This window comes from Battus philenor, unplaced genomic scaffold (assembly GCF_028537555.1).
Source record: "Battus philenor isolate CCGP_79_NKW_IND1 unplaced genomic scaffold, ilBatPhil1.0.hap1 SCAF_21, whole genome shotgun sequence".
In the NCBI taxonomy this organism is placed as follows: Eukaryota; Metazoa; Arthropoda; class Insecta; order Lepidoptera; family Papilionidae; genus Battus; species Battus philenor.
The window spans coordinates 8,072,006-8,098,396 of record NW_027181684.1 but is presented as its reverse complement, the minus strand read 5'-3'; the positions used below and the strand labels follow the sequence as shown (position 1 = coordinate 8,098,396).

General features: G+C 30.5%; 1 protein-coding gene across 1 annotated transcript; it reads left to right on the top strand.

Moving 5' to 3' along the window:
* The first annotated feature begins 438 nt into the window (after positions 1–438).
* LOC137923490 (limbic system-associated membrane protein-like) lies at positions 439–26,391 on the top strand. The gene is made up of 10 exons (XM_068766750.1): positions 439–564; positions 14,117–14,283; positions 15,351–15,558; positions 19,842–20,012; positions 20,746–20,874; positions 20,958–21,096; positions 22,214–22,365; positions 23,883–24,014; positions 24,998–25,057; positions 26,156–26,391. Exons 1-10 carry the CDS (start codon positions 474–476, stop codon positions 26,389–26,391), a joined length of 1,485 nt encoding a protein of 494 aa, XP_068622851.1. The 5' UTR covers positions 439–473.

Genomic DNA, 26,391 nt, shown 5'->3' with positions numbered 1-26,391 from the left:
TTCTCGGAAGAAATAATAGGAGAAGACAAATACCTATACCATTATTAAATTTTCATTAAACAAACATAATTAATATATAATAAAGCGCAGAAAATCACAATAAAAAGCTTAACAATTGATAACAGTTATAGTGATAATTTATAATATTTAATATCATACTCAGAACGGAGTATAATAATTTTTTTCTCTCAATATATACGCAAAGGTGATAAAAACTCATGGGTATGAAACCTCACTTTACTCACTGTCTACCATCACTAAGGAATATGTGCTTAGCATCACAAATATGGGCCTAATTATCAACCAATGCCACTTATTAAGATAAATTCTTTTTATGATTTACCTCAACTGAAGGTTAAACGATTTATTTGAGATTAACATCCTATTAACGTCACTCGAGGGTTGGAAAGACCTTTCAAGGCAACGTAAAAAATAATTTGCTAGTTCCAAAAAGTAAACCTCAAAAAGTAATTATGTTGAATAGACAGTCTACTCGTATGAATCTACAAAGGTTATTTTTTGTGATCCTTCTGTGGAAAGAGAGCTTCGCGGAAACCGCAAGAGGTAACTTTGTGTTTTTCTAGAGCTTTTAATTAAAAATCTATTTACTATTGCTTTACATCTTGCTTTCATTTTTATATTTAATAAATTTGCTTTGTTCAATGTGTAACGTCCTCACGTTACACATTGAACATAAATGTCAAATATAACTTGAAACCTGAAATCTATTGCTAAATTTAGCACACAACTAGGCTAATTTATGAATTGTTGTTATCTGTTATAATATAAACTATAGCGTCTCTAAATAAAACGAATATCATGTTGCTGCGTATGTTGAAATATCGGCGTCTATATTAAAATTTTAACTAATTATACATTCATACATGTTTATATATGAAATATGAAGGGTGATAGGTTGACAGTGTAAAAGAAATGAATGTACAGCTCATTTATCAGCAAAAACCTCCAAAGCTTTTACGCCTATTTCTTATCAACTTGTGTGAAGTGATCATTCTGAAATATTTTACATCACTTTGTTTTTTCTATTGGCATGCAACAGGCCAATCACTTCTTACAGTATACAATTTTCATAGACAGATAGTAAATATTTTAAATTTAAATATGTAGTAGTCCGAATTTTGAAAATAATTTGTCTGATCATTATTATTAGTTATACATTCATACTCGTTTAAACCGTTTAAACTATCACGAACTTAAACTTCTTAATGTGCATTTTTTAAAAGTAGATAATTTAACGAGTAGATATTAATCATAATTTTCTTTACAAAATGTCTGACAAATATTTAGAGGCATTTAAAAATGTTTACGTCTTTTTTTATAATTAACCATTGCCAAAGTTCTCGAGAAAAAAACCGTTCACAGAAAAAGAGTACAGTAAATTCAACTATCGATAAAACCGTCTCATTCATTAATTCGTGGTCTGTTTTAATAAAACCCATATGAATTGTGATTTGTTGACAAATAATTCACCCTTCTAAAGCCTTTACACATATAACCAATCACTTTGTATATTGAGTTAAATAAATATAACCCCCTTATTTCAAATTACTTAAAAACACATATTTTCTTTAAAATTATACACTTTCCAGTGGTTATGAATCCCGTCATACTTCAAAGCCTTTTCAGTCCAACTACTCTATTATTTCCCTTGCTTCTCTACTTCTTTTTCGCTGTTGTTACTATTTCGTTCTTCCATCAATTTCTTTGGTGGCCTCTTCGTTTACTATAAAAATACCACTTGAATGAAAAATGTTAAGTAATGTGTGTTTCCAGTCATGACTTTACCTTTAGCATTGAAACGTGGTTTGTCACTCTGGGCCATCTGTAGACTCCGGCTATGCTCAGGATTTCTCTACGGTATCCAATAAAGGAATACGTAGACGAACGAAAGCAACCGTCATAGACCAACGGATTGGCCAGTTGAAATGGCAGTGCGCGTACTAAAAATCACGTGAAATGAATGATAGCTGGGGTCTTAAGGGCCAGAGACCACTGACTTGTTAATGCCTTGGGAAAACTCTCTAAAAATGAACTGAAGGAATATTATACTTAGAATAAATATGCAAGTTGTAATTCTACAACTAGTGTTTTGTCAGATTTTTTCTTTATTTCACGATATTATTATAAATTTTCCTTTCCTATAACCTTAAGCTTTTTGTATACAATATAGTAAGTTTAGTCATACTACCATTTAAAAGGTTTTTCCAAAAAAACATGTTTAAAAAAATATTGCAAGTTTTGGATAATATTTAAATTTTTTTGGTTAACATTTGTTTTGCAAGCTTAAAAAATTGATGTCGCCAGAAAACTCATGGAGGGGCTTACACGCGGTGTAAGGTGCACCCCAGGGAGCGACAAAACGTAACGAACCGTGTCACGTCCTTTTATACGTCAGATACATTTTTTTAACTTCCAAATAGGATACTCCTTGGGGTTACTTAAATTATGTTCATACATCGAATACAACGTGTTAACACTAATATTATACAAGTCGAGTTATAATATAGTAACTTCATGCGTTATTAATACTTAGATTTTCTAATATTTTGACAACTACTTGACACATTTTCTAAGGCTCCGAATGCGCAGAGCCGCTGCACTCGAAAACGAAAATGTATTTTTGCTATGCCATTATTATGGAAATATGTACGGTAATAAATTTTTTACCATATTTACCAAAATGCAACATAATATAAAATTATGAGATTTAAAGGAATAGGTGAGGGAAATTAAAAAAAAATATTACAAACATTTCCATATTGTCAAAATTGATTTAATTAATATCGGGTGTAACCTGCCTTGTAACTGATTGCATTAGATGTGCCGGAGTAGAAAAAAAAATTAATGTAAAGATCATGAATATATTTTCTTATAAACAATTGTATTAAAGTAGAAAATGAAATAAACAAAAATACATAACACTTCAACATTATTAAGAAATAATATATACACAGATATAGAATATTGGAACATTTAGCAATAAAATCTTTAGAGCTTTTACATCTATTTCCAATCAGCCCAATATAAATTTATCACTCTGAAATATGTAATATTCATTATTATTTTTTCTGTTAAAATGCGTCAGGGTAATAACTTGTAGCAGTACAAAGTCTACGAAAACAAAGAGTAAGTAATAATTAATTTTAATACGTAGAAACTCTGATTTTGAGGACGTATTTTCCTGACTTATTATTCTTACGATATTTGTTAGTTATGCTAATATTAATAATTAGAAAGGGTGTAAAATATATTAATTGACAACAAATGAACTATGTGCAGTGGTAGCCCTGAGGACTGACACTTGCGATTGTAGATCGCGGATTTGCTTCCCGAGATACAATCTTATTCAATTCACAATTTATGCATTGATTATAAAAGAATGCAACTGCTTACAAAGTTTCCGGAGGATAGATAGCAGTATCCTCTGTGTACCATAATACCACTGCGATCGCCATTTACCTCTAAAGAGAAAACTGTAAATAATGATAAAACGCTGGCGTACCTCGCAGCTGGGAGAAGAAAGATCCGTATCAAATAGCGGCAACCCTCTCCCAACTGTCTGCGTTTAGTAAAAGTGGAATTTTTTTTTGTTAAAGAAAACACCAGCAATACAAATTAGAATTAATAAAACCCGCCAGCCAAGCGTGGCAATTAAGGTATATCTACCTATAAATATCTTTGGGGGAGACCTATGCTATGCAGTGGGCATTTACAAGCTGAAATGTCGAAATATGCTAATAACCCCGTAGATGATCGATCTATCGATTTAAATTAATATTCATTAGATATTATACACAAAACTTTAAAATTTTTAACAAACGTTTAAAAACTTTCTAGAGCAAAAAAAAAACGTTTTGTCTTAAGGCTTTGTCAGCTGAATGAATGAATCGACTCAAGAACAGAAGACGTTAAACAAATTGCCATTTAATGTCTTTTAAAGCGTTTAAAACTGCGAAGATGCTTAATTAGCTTTCACTCGAGATTCCGTCAGCACAAACTTCATTAAAATTAATATTTGTGTTCAAGAGAAATTATTCGTTTTATATGTTTTGTTATTTATGGATTAAATTTTATTAATACTTTTTTAAAAAGGCTGTCATTAACTTTTATTTCATCTTCTTTTTTAATTATTTTTACCAACGTTTATTAACATGTTATGCACTTCTCTATTTACTTATTTATTTATTATAAAGACTAGCATATAACTGTTTACACTTGCTGGAGAAGCTATAACTTAACTAGATGATATACATTTAGATAACCATATCAATTTCTTACACGCTAGTACCATATCCACATAATATAGGTAAGCATGAATGACAGAACAACGTAATTCATTACTATTATAATCCAAATTAAAAAATAAATTATTCTCTTTTAAACTGCTCCATAATAATTTATTAATTATTCTTCTACTAAATATATAGTTGTCTGGATGTTCTCATCTTATGTAGTCCATCTAAATATGTCTATATCAACTGGTCTAAAGAAAAGTGTTCTGTCCATGTTTACTTAGATATAAAAGTCACTTTTCACAACGAGTTGTAACGTATGTTATGTTTATGTGTTAAATGAAATATAGTTACAATTTTAACTGTTGATTTCTGTTTACAGACTGTCGTTTACAGTGCATTTGATTGACGGATTTACAAAATAATATAGTGTACAAAATTATATACATCTCTCATCACCTTAGGACGTTAAATTGGACGTACTTCTAAGCCCCCGACTAGAACACAAATCTTGCGAAGTACTATTTTATGGCATATTTAATCTACGTAGCTCTCACGGGTGCTCTTGAGTCGGAATGCAGAACGCGTTGTGAATGACAACGCAGACCGAGATCCCCTCTGGGAACCTTGCACTATCCTTGCACCAGATCACTCCATAGAGCAACTGCAAAGTAAACTTGTCGTCCAGCAGCCTAACAAATCGATAATTAAAATAATTTACATCAGCACGAGCAAGGGCTCTCGAAATAGCTCTTAACCCTTGCTACCTAAAATGAGGTATTTTTGAGCTCTACCTCCTCGAGTTCATGAAATCTTTAAATACCAGTAAGGCAATATTGAAGTTCCGTCACAATAAAAAAGTTTTAGACTTCACTGTAGTAAGTAATAAAATAATTTGTATTGGAAACAATACAAACATTACTATAGCACGTATAGATCTCTTACGGTATAGAAGAGGATGTATGCGAGGCAAAAAAAAATTCAATATTTCAGGTTCAAGAAAAATAAATGGAAAAGAAATATTTTTTCAGAAATTCGACTCTATTCCTCAAAAAAAAAAGATAACAAAAATAAAATTATAATATTATAGTAATATTATTTCCTTCAATGTTTTTTTAATCCAATAACGTTATGTCGTCGGTTCCCCTAATTAGCCACGTAAATGTTATTTTGTTATGATTATTAATTAACTTATTAATATTTCTTTCTATGTCGTTAAGGATTATTAGGATTGAAGAGGTAATTATGCTTACATAAAGGTGTACAACACCAGCTTATAGTAAGTGTAACCATGTTTGGCTAGTCATTAGAATTTTTAATAAATAAATCTCTTAGTGTAACTGTTCGTGGCTCTTCTTGTAAATATATAAGCTTATGTTTTGGCAATCACTACATCACATGAATGAATTATATTTTCCAGGACATTCTTTTTCATATCTGCAAAAACTATTTCTAGAATATCCAACAGAGTCTCAAGCTACATAAGTTAAACATATGTTTACTGGTTCGTATAGTAACCAGATCGCTCGTCGAATATTTACTAAAAAGTTATACAATTTCTACACTTGACAAGTTTTGTCCAGAAATTTATCAGAATAAACTTCCGACTCAGTCATTCATGGAATTTTTCAAATATCACTATTGCCCCAGTTTGAAATCCAGTCGTGTATCGCTGAATGTCAAAACACCGATATCGATGTTATAAATTTTACATGAACAATACGATATCTAGAAATTCAAATAATTTGATAAATTAAATTGTTCTTCTTCTGCTTCTTCTCTGTGCAGAACTCTCTCTAGTAAGCCTAGGTTGCAGAGCTAAACTACTTCCACCTCATCTTCTGCCTGTTCTAAAGCTAGAATAACATTTCAATAAAAGGTCACAGTTCCTTACTTATAATATTCATTATCGGGAATGAAAGATTCCGGGCTATCAGTTCGCTTTGGCGGATGAAGTGATCGGGTACAAGGACGCTCCAGAGAAAACCCTGGGTTAGGGCCGTCGCAGTTCGCGAGTAGCATTCAGAGTCAAGGGAACCTAAGAGGGCCGACATAGTCCAAATATGCCAGAATACAGTGCTATCAACGATTTTTGTGGTTTTTTTTTCTGTTTCGGTATGAGGGCTAAAAATAGATGAGGTGAAGTGAGAGAAGAAGGAGGTGATGAGAAATAAATATAATTCTTCCTAAATAATATTCTGCAAACAGTGTATCAATGGCATTACAGCAATCGGATAAAGTTGTCTTTGTCGGTGCTAAAATCATTTGCAGACATGAAATGAAATTTATAAGAAATAATCCTTTCGCTGAGTAGAGGTCGAGAACGATTTTTACGATATTCCACTCGCAGGGGCAGGGAGAAGGTGGCGGAGCATTCATTAAAAAAAAAGGATTTTAAAACGATAACTCTTTTACGTATAGACGGGGCAAAAATGTTTACTTTAGCATGTTCAAAAAAAGAATGCATTTTAGGAAATTAAGGACGTCTAATACTGTATATGTATATACACAAATTACAAAGGAAGCATGCTAATAATTAAAGCGGCGAGTATGTAACAATAAAATTGAATGTTATATTTGTTGCCTCAAAAACCTAAATCTGCTTAATCAAATATGAGTGTGTATGTGTGTATGTCCTAGTCTAGTATTAATTGTCTTTTTTTTTCAATTTTAATTATTATCTTACTCATTTCTGCTGAGTTTATTGTGTGCAATCAACGTATTATTATGCCAAACGATAATTTATCTTAACTTTTTCTTTATAATTATTTATTTGATACTTAACTAAACCTGGCCATGTAAAACATCTGCAAGATGCAAATTGTTGTCTTGAATATACAAACTTTAAATTCGTTTCTAAAAATGATTATCTATTTATTTTTACAGTTCTTCTTTTATTCTTTACGTCAAACGATTCATATGTAAGCAAATATAAACACTATTACATAAATTATAGCAATTAAAGTATATCATTACAGAAACGTAACACAGGTTAGTGTATTGTGACGGATGATATTGTTTACGGATTGTGTGTTATTATAAATAAGCTAAAATATCTATAATCTATACTATATATAATCAAAAGAAGTTTTTAAAGTATAACCAAAAAAAAAAAAACAAAAGTACGGAACAGATGTCTAGTAAAAGCAAATGGTTTTCATAGTGCAATTGAGAGCAAGTGTCGTTAACATCCATTATATTACATGATGACACAAACAAAGAGAGGGGTCATATCGATTTCATTTTACAATATTTCCTCTGGGATTGGATGTTTTAAAGGGTACAATCTAAAATCTACCGTCTCTGATAATATATGGAGTTTGTCAATTTTTATAGCAAGTTTTAATGAGTAGAATCAGTTATCAATCAAAACTGAGTACGTACTAAGAATGCTTGGAAACAAACAAGCAAGGTTTACTTCCCCCAGCGGATAGTTAAGTTCTAATAGGGGGACCCTTGCCCATTGTTAGAGGCCATCGAACCCAAAGTAAATATCTATGCATTTTAAATAAGAAAATATTACATCCCTTTTGATATAATAATCTTTTGTTTACACTATAATAAAAGGTTTTAAAACAATAAAGGGCGAGTGGGTGCTACAACAGAGTAATAATATTAATTAATATAAACATACGATTGAAATAAAATCGAGTATCATTTACAAAAAATATACACTTATTAAATTTATTTACGTTTTTTTACTTTTTTATTAATATTAAAATTTATGTTAATTTGTATTCATTGACTAATAAACGGAACGAAGTTCACCACGTCAGCTAGTGTACTGTATTGGTTACAGGTGTAAAAGCTTTGAAAGGAACAATATATGTATTAATATATAAAAAATGACATCCTATAAAAAGTAAATTGTTTCCAAGGAATAAATAGCATTATGATGTAATACAAATAGTAAGTAAAAGTAAAAAAATAATACAATAGTAAGTAAAAGTGTTTGCGCAATTCGGATTACTACATATTAAAATAAATTTTTGTTTACTATCCGTCTCTGCAAATTTATTCTGCCCGATGTGATTTGCCTGTCGTATTTACAGAAAAAAATTATGTAACATATTTCAGAGTGGTCTTTTTATACAGGATTGTTAAAAATATATGTAAAAGCTTTTTGCAAATTGGCTGAATTTTTACACTTTTTACCCTTTATATATAAGAAATTTCCACATACTCGTACGTACAGACAATTGAATATTTCTCTGGAACCAACACCCTTAGAGGCATTGTTTGGAACATTCATCTCGCCAAGTAGAAGCCAGCTAAAAACAGAGTTTACGAAATTCCACCTACAAGAAGGTTGAGTTGGTTCATTAAGTTCTCGAAGCGGGTACAGGACAACTAATTATTTTTGTACCAATCATTTTACCAATTATGTTTATCTTTATGTTTTGACCATGACAAAAAGTGTTAAAACATTAATTTCTAAATAATTAATTTACTACCACATTCGGATTTTAATAAAAAAAGGCTTGATAGGAGTGATTCGTATAAAATAAAATGATATTTAAATCTCTTGTACAAGAAAATGTGTAGATGGAAAGTAAAGACCATGCGCCGAGTTGTTTTTTGATACTCCCTCAAACAGATTTGAAATAAATCCATCAATAGCCGTATCCAATACAGTACAAATACAATTTAACCATGTGTAAAGACGAGAACAGAAAGGATGGAGCGAATGGAGGGTATAACTGTTCAATTTTATATATATTTATTTTTATGTGGTACCTATAAAAGCTACATATATATGAATCCTAAAGAAATGTTTTTCTGTAAATATATCTTTTTGTCATTTCGTTATACAGAATGATTGGTATAGGTGTAAATGTAAGAATTGTAATCAGCCCTGTATAAAGCGACTCTTTTGCGACTTGTTAAAATCTTCTGACAGTATAAAGTCGCCAGGGACAGATACTGAACTATAATGAATTATAAACCGTAGTAATTTAAATTTTGAAAACGCTTTTAATTAATATATTATTATTGCATTATTCATAAATTTTGAAATTATTGATTTTTGGAAAGGGTGTACCTTACCTACATTGATAAAAAATAAACTATACATTACTTCTTTAAAGTTTTAACACCTATAGCATTGAATGTATAAAATAAAAAAAAGGTTTTTTTTCTGCAAAAATATACGTACATAGTTTTTTATAATTTCATTAGATTATAGCTTTTATAATAGCATATTACCGAACGAATATTCTAGAATTACAATACGAATTTAGTTTAACAGCGCTTAAAGATAAACTGTTTTATAATTGTAGCATTTTAGGCAACGTTGTAAGCGATAGTTACCCAACAACAGCGCACCCACAGGCTGATACATTGCTCTCATTGTCGCGAACTAACAACAGTCCATTCTGGCTAACGGCTCGCTTTACTGACCTCATACGTCCGGGTCGCATTAAACGATCAAGGTATATGGCCATAGTTATATCAGTTGTAAATATGACTAAGGAAGCTTTTCACTGTTTAAACTCTAGAATAGTATATATAAAACTTTTTTTTTTAATTTAACGAATAAATCTTGCACAAACTATATTCAAGAAATTGCCTATTTATTGCGTTGCACTTACAATGTATACAAAACTGTGATGTAGTTAGAATTTTGGTAAAATTTGCAGTACGCGGGGCCATCGAACTGGGAATTAAGTGCAGTTCGGTTCTTTAAACATAAAAGTCCCACACTTTAAAATTTTAAAAACACCGTGTGCCCTACAACTGGTCCTTTTGTACTCCATTTCAATATAATCCATACAGGACGTCTTGAAAGCTATATATTCAGATGACGGAACTGCATTGGACTTGAAACATACGCTATTTTCGTATATTCTATAAAGAAATCGCATTTAATATCGTGGCATGTAAAATCAGTATTAATTTCCTATGTACCGATGAATTTTTAGATATTTCCTTATCACTAGTAGTGGTTATTACACTACTGTAGCAAATTATTTATTTAGATCAACGATAGTTAAAATACTGCAATCAAACACAAAATGTAATATAAAACCTTGTAAGTAAATATATTTATACAACAATTTTGACAAAAAATAATAACAGCAGTCTGTATATGAGAAAAATAAGTCCGATTATGAAAAAAATGGAATAAATTATAATTTGAAACCATCGTATAAAATGCTATTATAATTTATGATATCGACTATACAATATATGAAACTAGGAACAGATATTTAAATGAAATCTATTAAAAATTATTAACAAATACTTACTAATTATTTGAATATAAAAAATAACCAAGAGTATTTTAGCTTAAAGCATTGTAGAAATAGAGAAGTAATAGCCCAGCAGTGGAGGGCTGAGATTTGCGACCGTAGGTCGCGGGTTCGATTGCCTTATGTAATTCACACTTAGTGCATTAATTATATACTGTTGCCATTGCCCACAAACAGGTTTCCAGGAAATGGACAGCAACGTCCTTTGCGTAACATAATGCCATACGATCGCCTAACAAGCGTGGCGATTATGATGTATCCCCCATTAATATATTTGTGAGAAATCTACACCTTACAGTAGGTGTCTATGGGCTGAAACAAGCAAACAAAAGATTGTAGAATGGAATCCAAATAATAATTATATTTTAATGACGAAAAATGTCTAGTTTAATATTTATAAACGTGAAAGATCCAAGCCACTGTCAATACAACCAGTAAGAACATCTGTCCGGTGCGCTGCCGAGATAAAGATTAAAGATACAATTTTTTTTTCGTAAATTAGAAATATAAGAAACGTCACAAATTTTATTCATAAGCAAACATACATACCGTTACTTAGGGTCAATTTTTAAACCGGTAAACTAATTTACGAATATTGGGGCTCAGGGAGCTTTGGAACCATGCATTCAAATTTGTTTTGCATTTCAAACAAGTGTAAGTTGATGTTAGAGTGTAATCCAACTTTAAAAATTCTTTATTCAACATAGAAATATTAAAGCATGAATTATATCTCTTACTATTTATAAATGTCAATGTTAAGAGTCCACCACCTTTTCTGACAATAAATGCCACAGGCCTGAGAATGACAGACGAAATAAATTCAAAAATACATATTTCATACACTTCGAAATAGCCTAGAGGTAAACACATTCCCAAGGTGTCTTCGAAGAAATCATTCACTATATATAGTTTTTTTTTTACATTTTTTTTTAATCTAACAATACAAGCTTTCCAAAAATCAATGTTAGAAATAATAAATACATAACGTAATGCTAAAACAGTAAAAAAAAAACAATTTTTATAATTCGAAATACTACATATTAAAATTAATTATTGTTTATTATCCGTCTGTGCAGACTTTGTACCAACAGAAGTTATTAACTTATCGTATTCCAAAAAATTAATATAAATCAATGTAACATATTTTAGAGCGTTCACTATATAGAGAATAATTTGAAATAGATGTAAAAGCTTCAAAGCTTCATTTCGACAAACAATTTACACATTCACGTCTTTAAAGCTTTTACAACTATGATCAATTACACTGTATAATATAATAATTTTTTGTCTGGTGCCAGGATAACATCTTGTACGTTTTGTCGGCTTATATGTAGATTTTAGGTGATTGCATAATATTAGGCGGAAGCCTTTGTTTGAGATCGCTGATTTGTTAGAATAAATTAAAACTTTACACGGTAACAAATCGGAACATTTAAATTGTACGGAATATTCGTGCGAATGTTTGAAATCACAGGGCCTTCGACCCGATATACTCGTATGTATATAACAAAATTGCCTACGTTTGCATGTTTCAAGCTGTAAAGTTTCCAGCGTACTTTTGAAATGTCCTGATATTTTTTTAAAAATCATAACACAAAATCATATTTTTTACACTATTTATAACTCCAAAAAAGCAAAAGCAATGTTAATGATTTTTTGGTTTTAGTATTAATTGTAATGTAATCTGAATTTATTAAAACTATTTTATAGTTGATTATGAAATATGATATTAAAGTTTTCGGTCAAAATCGGTTAGTAGTCAACATTAAAAAACCTAATATTTAAAGTACTGTAATTCCAAACCTAAAACCCCGAGACCCCTTCTTTTATTGACAAAATTCACCGAGATAGCTAGTTGTATATAACTTAAATCTGACATGTATATTACAAGAACATGACGGATTTTATTAAATTATTACATACAGGTAATATGAGAAACTAATTGCATCAATTAAATAAATTTTTAAATGTTACGTTTAGTAATGTTATGTGCAGTATAGAAATCAATAAATATTTTTGTCCGTTCCCAACATAAATTCAATGGTTTTCGCTTAAACTGTTTAACTTATTCAACAGTAAAGATAAGCTATCATAGCTTTCCTAAAATTTACAACTCTCCTATTTTATTACTTTAACATATATTTGAAATGATATAAGATTTTATGCGTATTTATATGTTAACTCTTTTTTATTAGTCATGCTAAGGCAACAATAGTTACGTGTTAACAGATGACATCGAGAATACTACTCAGATTTATATTTATACAAGCAAAGGTGACACAATTGGTAGAAAAGTATACATACGTTCATATATATATACAAATAAATATGTATATGCATATATATATATATACGCATGTATTTATGTATGTATGTATGTATATATGTGTATATATGTATATATACATACATACACTTCATTATATATATATATATATATATATATATATATATATATATATATATATAAAATACTACATACATATGTGGACGTGGACCTTCTCGTTATTGACTTTTTATCTACGGAGTTCACTAAAAGGCATTTTATAAAAAAAGGTGTTAAAATATTTTATAAAGCAATTTAGGAGCCAATATACTATTAACATAGGGAAAGGCTGCGTTTAAAGTAGATTAACTGGCCAGTGTACGACTTAACTTCTTAAGAGCATTACAAATCTTTACCGAATTCTCTCAATAGGATTTCAACTTAGTAATTAATTAGTCAGTAAATGATCAGTTATTGCGAGAGCTACATATCTTAAATAACTACATAATGTTATGTTAGTGACTATGTTGGCTGATACAACGAGGATACATAAAATATTTATTATAATGTACTGTTGATTTAAAAACATTATTATACGTATTTATTTTTTTAACTTATGGTAGCTGGAAAACGCTGGATCCAAGCTACTTCTAATCAGTCCTGTTGAAAATGTGAGGGAAATGATGAGATGCTATGTCTCTGCTAACTTCTTACGGCTGAAATGATATAAATGATAATGATTTTTAAGCGATCAAACTATGACCTATTCTTTTGAGAATATGCTTTGTATTGAACAATTCCAATAGATATTATAACATGGCCTCACACTTCCTGTCTCATTGGCTAACTTACAGTCGTTCAATGAGCCACGGCTATGTTAGGGATTTATCAACGAGATCAATTCAAATATGAAGAGATCAGTAGAAGAACTAAAGTAAAAAAGTTAACGTAGCAGTGGGCAGACCACATAGCGTGCAGCACAAGGCGTACAAGAAAAACGTGGATACAGGTCGCTTTTTGTTGACCCTATTGAATAAGTAATGGTAGCTCTGTGTCCAGCAGCGGAAGTCTTAGGGATGGATATAATTTTAACCCTCAAATGCATGCTATCACCGATTGATAATATCTTGTTTCGCTTTATGTAATTCAAGCAATGAAACTCAATCTTCATTGAAGGGCTAACACAAGGACAATCTTATTTATTGTCTATAGTGATCGACGAATGTTTGAATAACACTTTTTTATTAAATTAATTTAAATTAGTTAATGATATGTGGCTAGCATCCATTTAAGAGTTAGGTATTTTAAATCCTGTCGATGTTATAAAATAAATTTTAACATTCTAGTTTCAAAATATCGGACGGGATACGACATTACACCTTATGTGATAAAACCTACAACTTCCCTCCGTGACTTGGAACCCAATTTTCTCGGTCCGATAGAGAACGCCACGGGAGCACTTGGGAGAGAAGCTGTTCTGACGTGCTCCATTTCGGACCTCGGAGAATATAAGGTATGACAATTAATGCTCAACGCCTCTTATGGTATTGGTGGAAAGAATATCAAACAATTTTAGGTCTCAACTGTACGATATTCACGATACGAAAAGTACTGCGAAAATATTAAATAAGTAAAGTCGACAAGACAAGCAAGTACAATATAATTTTGTATATATATATAATATAAAAGAATGTATATTTGGGCGTTGTTGGAAGGCCCTGGGTCGCTAAACGAGCCATTAAGTGGACTAAGCTACGACTTCGCTTATGGGATTGTATCAGAGATGATGTGATAAGTAGGTGCGACGACTAGAACGAGTTAGGACGACTTTGTTAAGGTCGTTAGAAGACTCTGGATGTAGACAGCTGTCAACCAGTCTAATTAAATTTCATCGGGGAGACTTATGATCTGCAGAGAACATCGTAGGGCTGAAATGATGATTATCATTAAATAACGTGTACTGCTGCCTAATAAAAATAAGTTCAAATCCCAACATTAAAATACAAAATCCCTATAGTGATACATTTGTCCTCGTTATATTGAGAATTAGGACGTAATTTTCTTGACAGTTATTTTATTAGGCTCCCTTAGAACCTAAAAGTTGGCGGAAGAAATAAATATAATACAAATTGGACTTATATTACCTTAACGGTCTTTAGGAAAAAAATCTGTAACAAAAGTTTACGTCATTCCAGATTAAAAGGTTGTATATCTGATACTAATTAAATTATTATGAAAATATATACAAAAAAAAACAAAGATAGGATTTCACATTTGTGTTTAAATGATTCTTTAAAATGTGATATTTTATTCTAATATGGTTGTTATTGCAAAGTTGTGAAAATTTCTAATAAAAATTAAAAAAAAATTACAACTAAGATAGGTTAACTATACTGATTAAAACAAAGAAGTTAAAAATAGATTCAAGTTTTCTAATACATATCATATAATGACGTCACTTTGAAGGACAAATTTATGCAGCCTAACCATATTTTTTTTTAATTAGGTGTATATAGTAATTGATATTCAATAGTTTAAGAATAGATCGGTGTAAATCATTAAAAGACGCTTACTTCGCAGGTGGCCTGGATTAGAGCAGAGGACCAGACAATCCTCACGCTGCATACAAAACTTGTCACACACAGCCCTCGCTACGCTGTGACTAATGACTCCCCGGGCTCTTGGCAACTTCACGTACGACCTCTCAAAGTTACAGATCGTGGATGTTACATGTGTCAAATAAATACGAGCACCATGAAGAAACAGGTCGGATGTATTGACGTTTTGGGTAAGTCTAAACCATAAAGAAACTTACATTTCTTTACATATTCTTATCTCGAAGTATTCGACAGATGTTATGTTGCCAAACGGAGATATCACAAACAGTATTTTTAAAGCATTTTTCTTAATTTAAATTCAAATATTACATGAACGTCACTGTATAGGGGCATGTTGGTTGGTTTATATATATTTATTTAATCTCATATTTATATACCTACATAGGATAATTTGTAGAGAACACTCATAAACATCAATGTGAGAAATAATTTATGTATTTTACATTTTCTTACACGAACTATATATCAAAGCTATAAATTTTTTTACACCAACTCCTTATTGTACCATTACATCAACTCCGTATGTTATAGATTCTCAAATAAAAATAAACCATTGTAGTCATGTCAATAAAATAATATATAATATTAATGGATCCTTCAGATCTAAGTATTAAATGATAAGAGTGAATAATCCCTGCCAAGCAATCGTGAATTAAAAATATAAGTAAAGATAACAGTAATAAGGTGTTATTACAATAACAATAATTTATTATTTATCTACGAAGGAGTTTTTCCATTGTTTCACTGGCTTAGTCGACGTTTAAGACTCATAATCATTTGAGTATTATACAATGCATCCCCCTTCTTTTCTCATCAAGGCTGATCGAGTAATATGAGGGATGAAAACTAGAACATGATTCATTGTTATACTGCTAACTGCCACTAAGCCATAAGAAACATACGAACAAAGGCATCTATTAAAACCTTCATAAATATTCAAGTTAGCTGATACGAAATCTGAAATTCTCTTTAATAATTATTTAAAAAAACTATGTCATTCTGCTCGTACTTTTAATTATTGAATTAAAAATATTTTTGTAAAAAAAGACAAGAAAAGGTAGTACCTAATATACAGGTGATTAGTAAGAGATAGGTTATAAATAGCTTATAGGTAAAATTAGCTGCATTCAATCAATATAAGTTTTCTTTATCCAAAAGTCAATGGTTTTAAAAAAATATGAATAACGTAATGATAACAGTAAAAATACCTATTTTAAACTGAACCACTTTTTCTCTTGATAACGTCATTACTTGAGGACTTTACTTATTTTATTCAACTTTTTCTTATAACTTTTCTAATACATTACAGAAGGTTCTTATGGGTAAAGTACCCTTTCCAGTGCCGCTTGCATTTGCAATGCCAATATATAAATAGCGACGACAGTCGTTGAGTATGATATCATTCTTGCAATTTTATGTTTTGCACATTAAATATTGAGTGTTGCCTGTTCCGTTTTGAAAAAGTTAGAACATTATTTAATTATGCACAAATACATTATCGTGTAACAAAGAACGTTACAATAAACGCTGTGGATTACTTTTGCTCTTTGATATTTTATATATAACTAATTTAAATTGTTATATTATGAATATTTATTATTACATTATTTTCAATGACCTCAGTTGCGTCTCCGGGCAAAAAGACCTTAAAATGAACATGAAGAAGACGAAATTGATGTCTAATATCCATGTTGTACCTACATAAGTATTTGTCATAAGCGCTACGCTCGAAGTTGTTGACGATTATTTATGTTGTTGATAGATGATAAAGCAATTCCTCGAGCTGTCTTATTACTTAAAAATCCTTCACATTTTAATGAGATTTTATAAAATGTTTTTTTTTCATTTGCTTAATTTTCTCAAGATTCTATATCAACTCAGAGTACTAAAACTAAACTTTTTATGGCTCCCGTTTTTGGACGCTCTCGTACTTCTCTTGTCTTGGGTACACAGGAATATTATAACAAAAATAATCTCTCTACAGAATTCTATTTACATCCTCATATTTCTTACATCTCAATGTCAATTATTGATTCTTCTTTTATTCCTCTCATATTCTTTTACTCCTTTTTCCGTTCATACCTACCTCATCTCACTTTTGTCATCTTCCCTCGCCGAATATTACAGGTATTACAAGTTTTACTTTATTATTTATATATTATTTTTGTTATTTTACTTTTATATAAATAAATTATGTTTTTATTTATTGGTACTATTTACTTTAATTATATTCTTAGTTATATATCACAGTTCTATACAGATTTAAAACTGAGTGTAGCCTAAGCACCTCCTCTCCGCTAAAACAGTAAAGCCTTAGAGATAAAGTAACCTACCGCCACAAAATAAAAGTACCAGTATAAATTATTGGCACTTATTTATTGAACTGATCTATTTTTATACAAAATAGGTTACAAGGATAACATAATTTGTTGCACTCAGCACTGCAATATTGACGCATCGTCACCTCACACTGCGTCAAGTTTTGTAGGTTCGATCCAAATACAGGTGATTGGTTATAGACGTAAAATCTTTAAAATGATGAATGTAGCAAGAAACTTTAAAGCTGTTACACCTATTTTTAATTACATTATATAAAGTAATCGCTCTGAAATATGTTAGATTGATATTTTTTTTCTCTAGAAATGTGACAGGCCAATTACTTGTGAAAGTACAAAATCTACAGAAAAAGTGTTAACAAAAATTTATAAATTTTGAAACCGTTTTTACTATATTGTCATTACATGATTTATAATTTCTAAAACCATTGATTTTTGGATAGGGTGTACACCATATCCAAAAATTTATTAATAGTAAGTAAGCTATACATTTAACTTTTCAAAAGTTGTTACGCCTATTACCAATCTCCTAGTAATAAACAGGATTATTCCAATTATACGTATATATAATTTTACCACACTAAACCTTTCAAATATCTTGTTACTATAAAAAAATGTCGATGATGAGCTGATTTATACAGACACCGATAATTACCGAAGCAATGTTCTTTATCGCAAAAGCATTTCAATAGACCGCGGAGATTTGTGCAAACCTCACAAGGCTTATCAAAGCGAAAGCATCGCATCTGTAAAGCCGATCTTTTGAGCCTCGACTCCCTGTTACTCTTTCAACAACACAAGCGATATTCGCGGTGTACGAACGGTGTAGAGCTACATTCTATCGAAAAGACATTTACTTGTTATTTTAAGAGAACTGTATCAGACTTCTTTATCCAATTACGCAAAAACTAATTAAGACAATTCTAGAAGTTTTAAAAATAGTTAAAAGTGTGTAATATTTTGAAAAAAAAACTTACATCATCTGTCTGAAGTACATAGTTGTAAGAACATTAAAAAAAAAAAATTATGTAACTTTACAAAATGATCACTTCATACAGGAGATTAGAAACTGGTCTAAAACTTTAAGGTTTTCTGCTGACAAATGAGCTATATATTCACCCCTTTAAGAGTTTAACTATAACAAATCAGTATATATAAATAGATATTTATCTATATTTATATCTCAAGTGTTATTTATGGCTGAATTGTTAGCGATGTAGAGATAAAATTGAGTTAACAAAATAGCTTTTAACAAAAAGATATGAAATTGTACAGTATTTCAACAATAGCCTTCATTTTGAACAGATATGTTATATATATCACTGACACAAGGCTTAAACAGAGAAAAACGGAGCACCAAATTTGCAAATCCCATTATTTTTCGGAATTTAACTTTAATTTCAGCCTCGATTTTTCATTTAAAATTACTATTTTTGTGTGGCGATGATAAAGCTCTTTAACTTCTAGTCCTTATTGGCGAGCTCACAGTCACTCCACGAGCCATGGAGAAGACTATGCGCGAGATATCTTAGCGAAATAGAATCAGAAATGAGATGATCCGTAAATGACCGAAAGTAAGCAACATTGCTCACTGGATTGGCAAAGGAGCAGTGGGCAGACTACATAGTGCGGTGAACAGATAGGTGTTAGGTTCTCGAGGTTCTAGAATGAAGACCACAGACCAGCAACCTCAACATAGAAAGTTCACACTCAAGGTGGTGGATGGACCTTGATTTGTTCGTCCGAAGACCCTTGATGCAAGCCACTTCTTCACGATTTTCTCTGAAAATGATTTTTGTACAGCAGTACATCTTAGGGCTAAAATTATGATGATATTAAGCGTAGAGTCTATATAGGACCAATTGAAACTATTTTAGGTCTTAAATACAAAATCTGTGATTTATATAAATAAATAAACACGGTAACTTACCCAAATGTGTTAAAAGAAAAAAGTTGTTATCCATATACGTTAGTTACGCAGGATCCTTCAAGCTATTGTAAATAACCGCAAAAAGAACTCTTGAAATCCGTTGTTAAAACTACGAAAACTTTTTAACTATCACCCTATCTTAGTTATACAAAACATAAATAATCTTTTTTCTAACTTTCTTATGCAGTACCTCCAAATATAATCGACGAAGGCACAAGCAGTGACGTAACCTCTCAAGAAGGTTTAGATGTGGTTATCACTTGCAAAGCAGACGGCCGCCCTGAACCAAGGATACTCTGGAGAAGAGAGGACGGCACCAATATCCTTCTTCGAAATGAAGAGGGACAACTTAACAAAGGTTGTTACAGATGATTTTGTGAAAACATAAACCTTCAATCACATAAATTTTAACCGCTTTTTTTGTGTAGTATTTTGTGAAAATGAATGTAACATTTTAATTTTTTTATTAAAAACTGTTATTCTCTTGGAACTTTTGTACGGTTTTGTGAATTTTTTCAGTTTATTTTTAGTTATACATTTGTTTAACTAAAAAGTGAAAAAAAGAGTAAAACTTTTGGCTGATTGTAAGTGATTCGCCCTATATCGCTCATTAAAAATTAAAGTCCATGTGTGTGCACGTAGAGCTACATATCACATTTAACCATGTTAAATAACTACATGTCTTTTTATCCTTTCCAATTTACAGATAGAGTATATTTTTGTAAGTATATAAATTAAAACACGGTTACTTTTTAACCCGCTGCTTTATTTCAATAGACAGACACTGAGGTAGTACCTACTTCGTCGGTAAAAAGAGATAGTTACCACCAGGGTTAGTAGCTATTTCAGTAACAGAGAAAAATTCTCATACTATTTTTTAAGATCAATAACTGAATTTTTCAGATTCAAATGTATCAAAATTATTTCAAGCTTGAAAGTTTTGATATTTGTAATCACACGAAGCTTCGCAAACACAAATGAACCTAAACCTAACTGTAATTTACTGCTTATTGAATCTATTCGGAAGTTTTATAATTAGTTTTGTAATACCGTGTAATATATTGAGAATTATCATTTATTACTCTTTATAGTTGATACATTTTTGGGTCCAGTATTAAACCTCTCAAAGGTCGACCGTAAGCAAATGGGAGCCTACCTTTGCATCGCATCGAACGACGTGCCACCGTCTGTCAGTAAACGCATAATGCTCACTGTTAACTGTAAGTACCTTGAAAATAACTAAACAGTTTTAATACTTTGAAATTTTTAACTAAGTTTAACACTTATTATTATTTATTTACAGTCGCCCCAACAATAAAGATTAAATCGAAAATCATAAAAGTGAGCACAGGTTCACAGGCAAGTCTGGAATGTGTGACCGAAGCAAACCCCACAGCTAATACTTACTGGCTTAAAAGTGGTGAAGAAATGATCATCTCAGGGTAATATTTTACAAACCGCTATTACTTACATAGTGTTTTTAACTAAAACTTTGTATCGTATTACAAGTATATATTGATGTAACTGGCGTGGGATTTAAACAAGACAGTGTGACGTTGATATGTATTACATTTCAATATTTCAGTGACTATATGATCACAGTCACTGGAATATTGAATTTACTGTAAACTATTTTCCCCATTCGCAAAATTTTCTTAAATTTTGTTGTCACTTGGGCGTTGCGATGATGCAATATATCTTAATATTATTGTGGGACAATGCTGAAGATATAGAATCATTCGAATAGATGGGAACCTTTAAAATTAATTATCCTTGAAGCAATTATAAAAATAGGCCGGCCTCATGAAATTATTGAATTTTTTAATGAAAGAATCAGTATTTATTTGTAAATGCTGTAGTAGATATCTGTCAGATATTATTTTACCTTTTTAATAATTGCCAAAGTCTACTCTTCACATACTCATAAAAAAATATTTATTTTCTTTTGAATTTTTCGTAGATTTTAATGTTCTACTAAATATTTTATAAAGTGTGTTTGTTTTAAAGTGTGTTTATTTTTTAAAGTTAAAACGGCTTGAAAAGCTGAAAGCATGGCGTCTGTTAATGACAAAACAGTATTTTGCAAGCATTACTACTTTCTGTTTTCTTCGTCATCGTCATTTTAGTTATAGAATGTTTCTGGTCACATTCCTGACAAAAAAAATTAAATACATCCGGTTTATTATTTAACATTTCGATTTTGTTATTCAAAACCACATTATACTACATTACAGACTGATAAGTATTACTGACTATGAAGCTTAGCTTATTTTATGCTTATTTAAAAAAAATGGCTTTACAAAGCCTGTTTTTCAAAGAACAGACACGTTTTTCTTTCTACATAGAATTAGTTAAAATGTTAAGAAAATAACGTCATCTTAACTTTAGATTTCGTTATTATATAATGATTGAATTTGACTATATTAAAAGCACTCCTTGTTTTTTGTGCTAATATATTGCCTGACGTAGTCCAAGTAAAAGACCAGCATAATTAATTAATGTGTGTTCTAATTTTTAATGTATTTTTAATATTACTGAAATATAGAACATATATTTCAGAGAAAAATACGAAATATTCGAAGAGCGTCTGTCAGTTTATCAAATAAGGTCGAATCTAGTTGTTATGAAGTTCACCGCCAATGACACGGGATCTTACACTTGCTTTTCATCAAACACGTTTGGTAAAGCTGGCGGTACAATACGGCTGTACGGTGAGTATTTCAAATTGGGCCCATTTACGTACGAACATTGACAAACATTTCTAAAATTGCGTGCTGTTGCTAGAACAATTCTGAGAATTATTCGTGTATCTATACGTGTATTTACTAATGTGTAAATATAAATATTTTTAAATAATTCTGTTTCAATATTTGGTACATACAAAAAAATACTGTTTGTTATGGAAATACAACGTTTCACTTGTCGTATAAAAGCATTATTGCATTTTTTTTTTACAACTTAGGACAAGTTATTACATTATAATTTAAATTCTGTATTTTGGGACCTATATTAAAAAATGTGTAGTTTTGAATGTTTACGTATTTATTTTGACGTAATATATATAATCTTGCTAAAAAGTTGATAAAACTTTTATTTCTCCAACTCACAGAATACATACTCTTACAAAAACAACATTTTAGAGCTCTTTCTTTGCACGCTTTGCTCGCTATTAAGACTTAATTGTATCCAGTACTTTCAACTTTGCTGTAAGACATTTATAAAATTAGTCCAGCTTACAATGTCTATTTAAATCTTAGAGTGTTAATACTTTGAAACACCGAATTGAATTGTAGCTACTATAAATGGTCAATAGTTTATACCATTTTCAAAATGTTCGCTATTAACTTAAAAAAGAAACTTAATCACACGGTATCTATTTGGTAACTATGATCAAGGAAATCTAAAAATTAAAAATACAAAAGACGCTTTATTATATTTATTATATTGTGGAACCAACTCCTTACTGCAGATTTATGATGGAGACGTTCTAGATACAATATAGAATCCATGAGGATGTGGCAGTGGCAGCCCAGCGGTAAGGACTGAACCTCTCTCTGGGTTCGATTCCCGGGATACAATCTTATACGATTTGCACTTTGTGCATTAATTATGTAAGATTATCTCTGCTCACAAATAATTTTCCAGAGGATGGACAGCAGCGTTCTATGTGTGCCATAAAACCAAACAGCCATTGCCAACCCGCCTGCTAAGTGTGGTGATTACGGTATATACTCCCATAGATATCTTAGAAGGAGATTTATGCCTTACAATGGGCGTCAAATAGTTAAAACGACGACGACGATTCTTACTTGCGAAGTACTTATGATAAGACTTCAAAAAGCACTGTGGACTATACAAAATAACAAAATTAAAGGTTCAAAAGCGATTTATATTTTCAATCTTTCATTTTTATAGTTAAGTTGTTTTTTTTTTGTTTTATTTCGACGAACCATTAAGTGTCAATAATACTAATATCTGTCAAATCATTCGACTTATTAGTTATAAATCAAAATTTTAATTAATTATACCACGTATATAAATGCGCAATAAGTTTTTATTTTAATATTTTTATAAATAGTTCCTACTGTGGAAGACTAAGATGTTATGTACAACCTTATTTTATAATGTAATGAAATATGAATATAATAATGTTGTTTAATATAATAATGCTATTTTATTAATTATAGCGTGATGTTTTCATTTAAATAAAAAATTGTATTTTATCCAGAAATAAAAACCACAACGACGACAACCACAACCACCACTACAACCACAACTACAACCACCACCATAAGTTCGACAATTACTACAGAATTGGTAACTCTTCCACCCATGAATGCCAAAGATACTTCCGTATCACGTAAGTATTTCTTGGTGATTTATTATATACTTTGATTATAGCTTAAAAGAATGGATATTCTTGTTTGCTGTTAAAAAAAAATCGTAAAAATAGTGTTACTTACATTACATGACAAATAGTTATCAAAATTTGTATTACTACATATTAAAATTATTTATTTTGGCTACCTGTTCCAACAGAATTTTATTACCAGAAGTTATTGACCCGTAGCATTCCATTAGAAAAAATAATTCAAAACATGTTTAAAGGTAATGACTTTATCTCATAACTGTAAATAATGAAGAAATAATAATATATAGAATATCTAGTTATGAAATAGTAAATTGCATATAAAAAAGTTAGTTATAATAGCCGAATAAAATTGTAATTTAAGCACAACACTCGCTGCTAGCGTGTACTGTAAAGTGGGCCCTTTGTGGATCCGTTTCGCTTTATCAAATGCACAATATTTTTTCCTTTACCGGGCAAATAAAATGAAATGAACACTTTCATTACTTGTTTGTACGGCGTAGTCGATTGCATTTTAATTTTAGCAATCTAGTATGTGAAAACTTAAAGAAATAAAATATTGGCAGTTGTTACTAAATAGGAATATGAAAATGTGTTGTATATTCTCAAAAACATACCGATTATCACGAAAATCGTGAAATAAACTATGTACTATTACTAAAAACTAATTCTGCATATGGAAGTCACGAGATCCGCTACGCTTTTATTATAAGATCCCACATAATGTTCAGAAAGCGCTGAAAACATGTCAATGAACATTTGTGTGCTGATGATTCATCATCATCATCAATATTTGAGCCGTTGGACGTCTACTGCTGGAAGGCGGCCTGCTTTTAGCTTTTTCCGACAATTTTAACAATGTTAACTGACTAGCTTGTGAGTGAATGACTAACGTTGCACTTGACTATCCGTGATTTTTCCTCTGGAACTGTAAACACATTGTGCAATATTAATTAACGAAATTTGTTATGTAGATTTGACGGTGCCAATTCAACCTGCTAAACATAAATATTTCAATCCAGATGCCACATATGGTGAGTATGATTTCGGATTCAAAATAATCAAAGTTGTGATGTAAATGAATTTAGTTATCAATGCATCTATCTTACCTGTGAAAATAACCAAGATCTTTTAAACAAATTTAAAATGTTCAATTATTTATGTTAAAGTTTACATTACATAAATCAAATATTTTGTTATATAAATTAATATAACAAAGATAACTTGTTTTCGGCAACATTGTCGATAAAATTACAGTTAAATAAACCATATAGTTGAACCTTAAAATAAATATACAAATTAAATTAATAAAAAAATAATGAACCTACGACAAAATAGGTACGGCGTTAACAAAAAACGTAACTTATGAAATGCATATTATATATTTGTACGTATATAAACGTATTTGTATATATTTATAAAATATATACAAATACGTTTGTGAAGTTTTATGGTTATTACTTGGCATAAAGAGTTAGCATTATGAGCATATAGTCAATTAGAGACTGATATACTGACGTTTACTTTTTTATACAAGTGTACAAAATTTAACATCATAATAATTTATATACAAAATGAAAGTGTATATGTTTGTGGTATTGACAGAAAATTTGGTAAATTATTATTCTTATCCCTGGGAAAATTGTATAATTTTTTTTATTTATTCTTTATCAATATATATTTAAAGTATGTAAACTGCCTTTTAATTCAGGTTCTTAAATGAAGGCATAAAACAGCGAAGTGTGAATACCTGTTACATAATATACTTGTTGTCTTCCATCCGTTTTACGTGGCTCGCACTACCTTTGATGAATGTAATTTTATAAAAGGCATTCTTGGAATTTTTAATAATCCAAAAGTGTTATTATTTAAGAATATCTATTTTTAATAAACGAATGTTGAGAGACAACAATTCGAGGAAAGAATGTCGTAAAAATCCGTTCCCAGCTGACTTCTACTCGGCGAAACGAATATTCCTACAAAATTCCAAGTCTGATTCATATACATAGTGCACATACGTTGGCCAGTACATATTTATTTCAGTCAATGTATAGAAATTTTCTTATGTATAACATGATGACTAATTCGTGATATTTCTAGAAGACATATCTAATCTATTTTTATAAATTTAGGTACTATGAAGGACATTATGGACCAGTCTGTTCTGGAGACCAGTTGGCTACCAACTGCTGAATCAACGAGCTCAAGTGGTCACCGCACTGCACCATTTATTGTACAAGGTGCATATCATTATTTGCCACATATATGTTGCAAAATATGTTGTGTTACGAATCTTTTATTTGTTATTTTCTCTATAGTAATCTCGAGTAACACAATACTAGAAATACTTTTCGAGAAAATTAGGTGA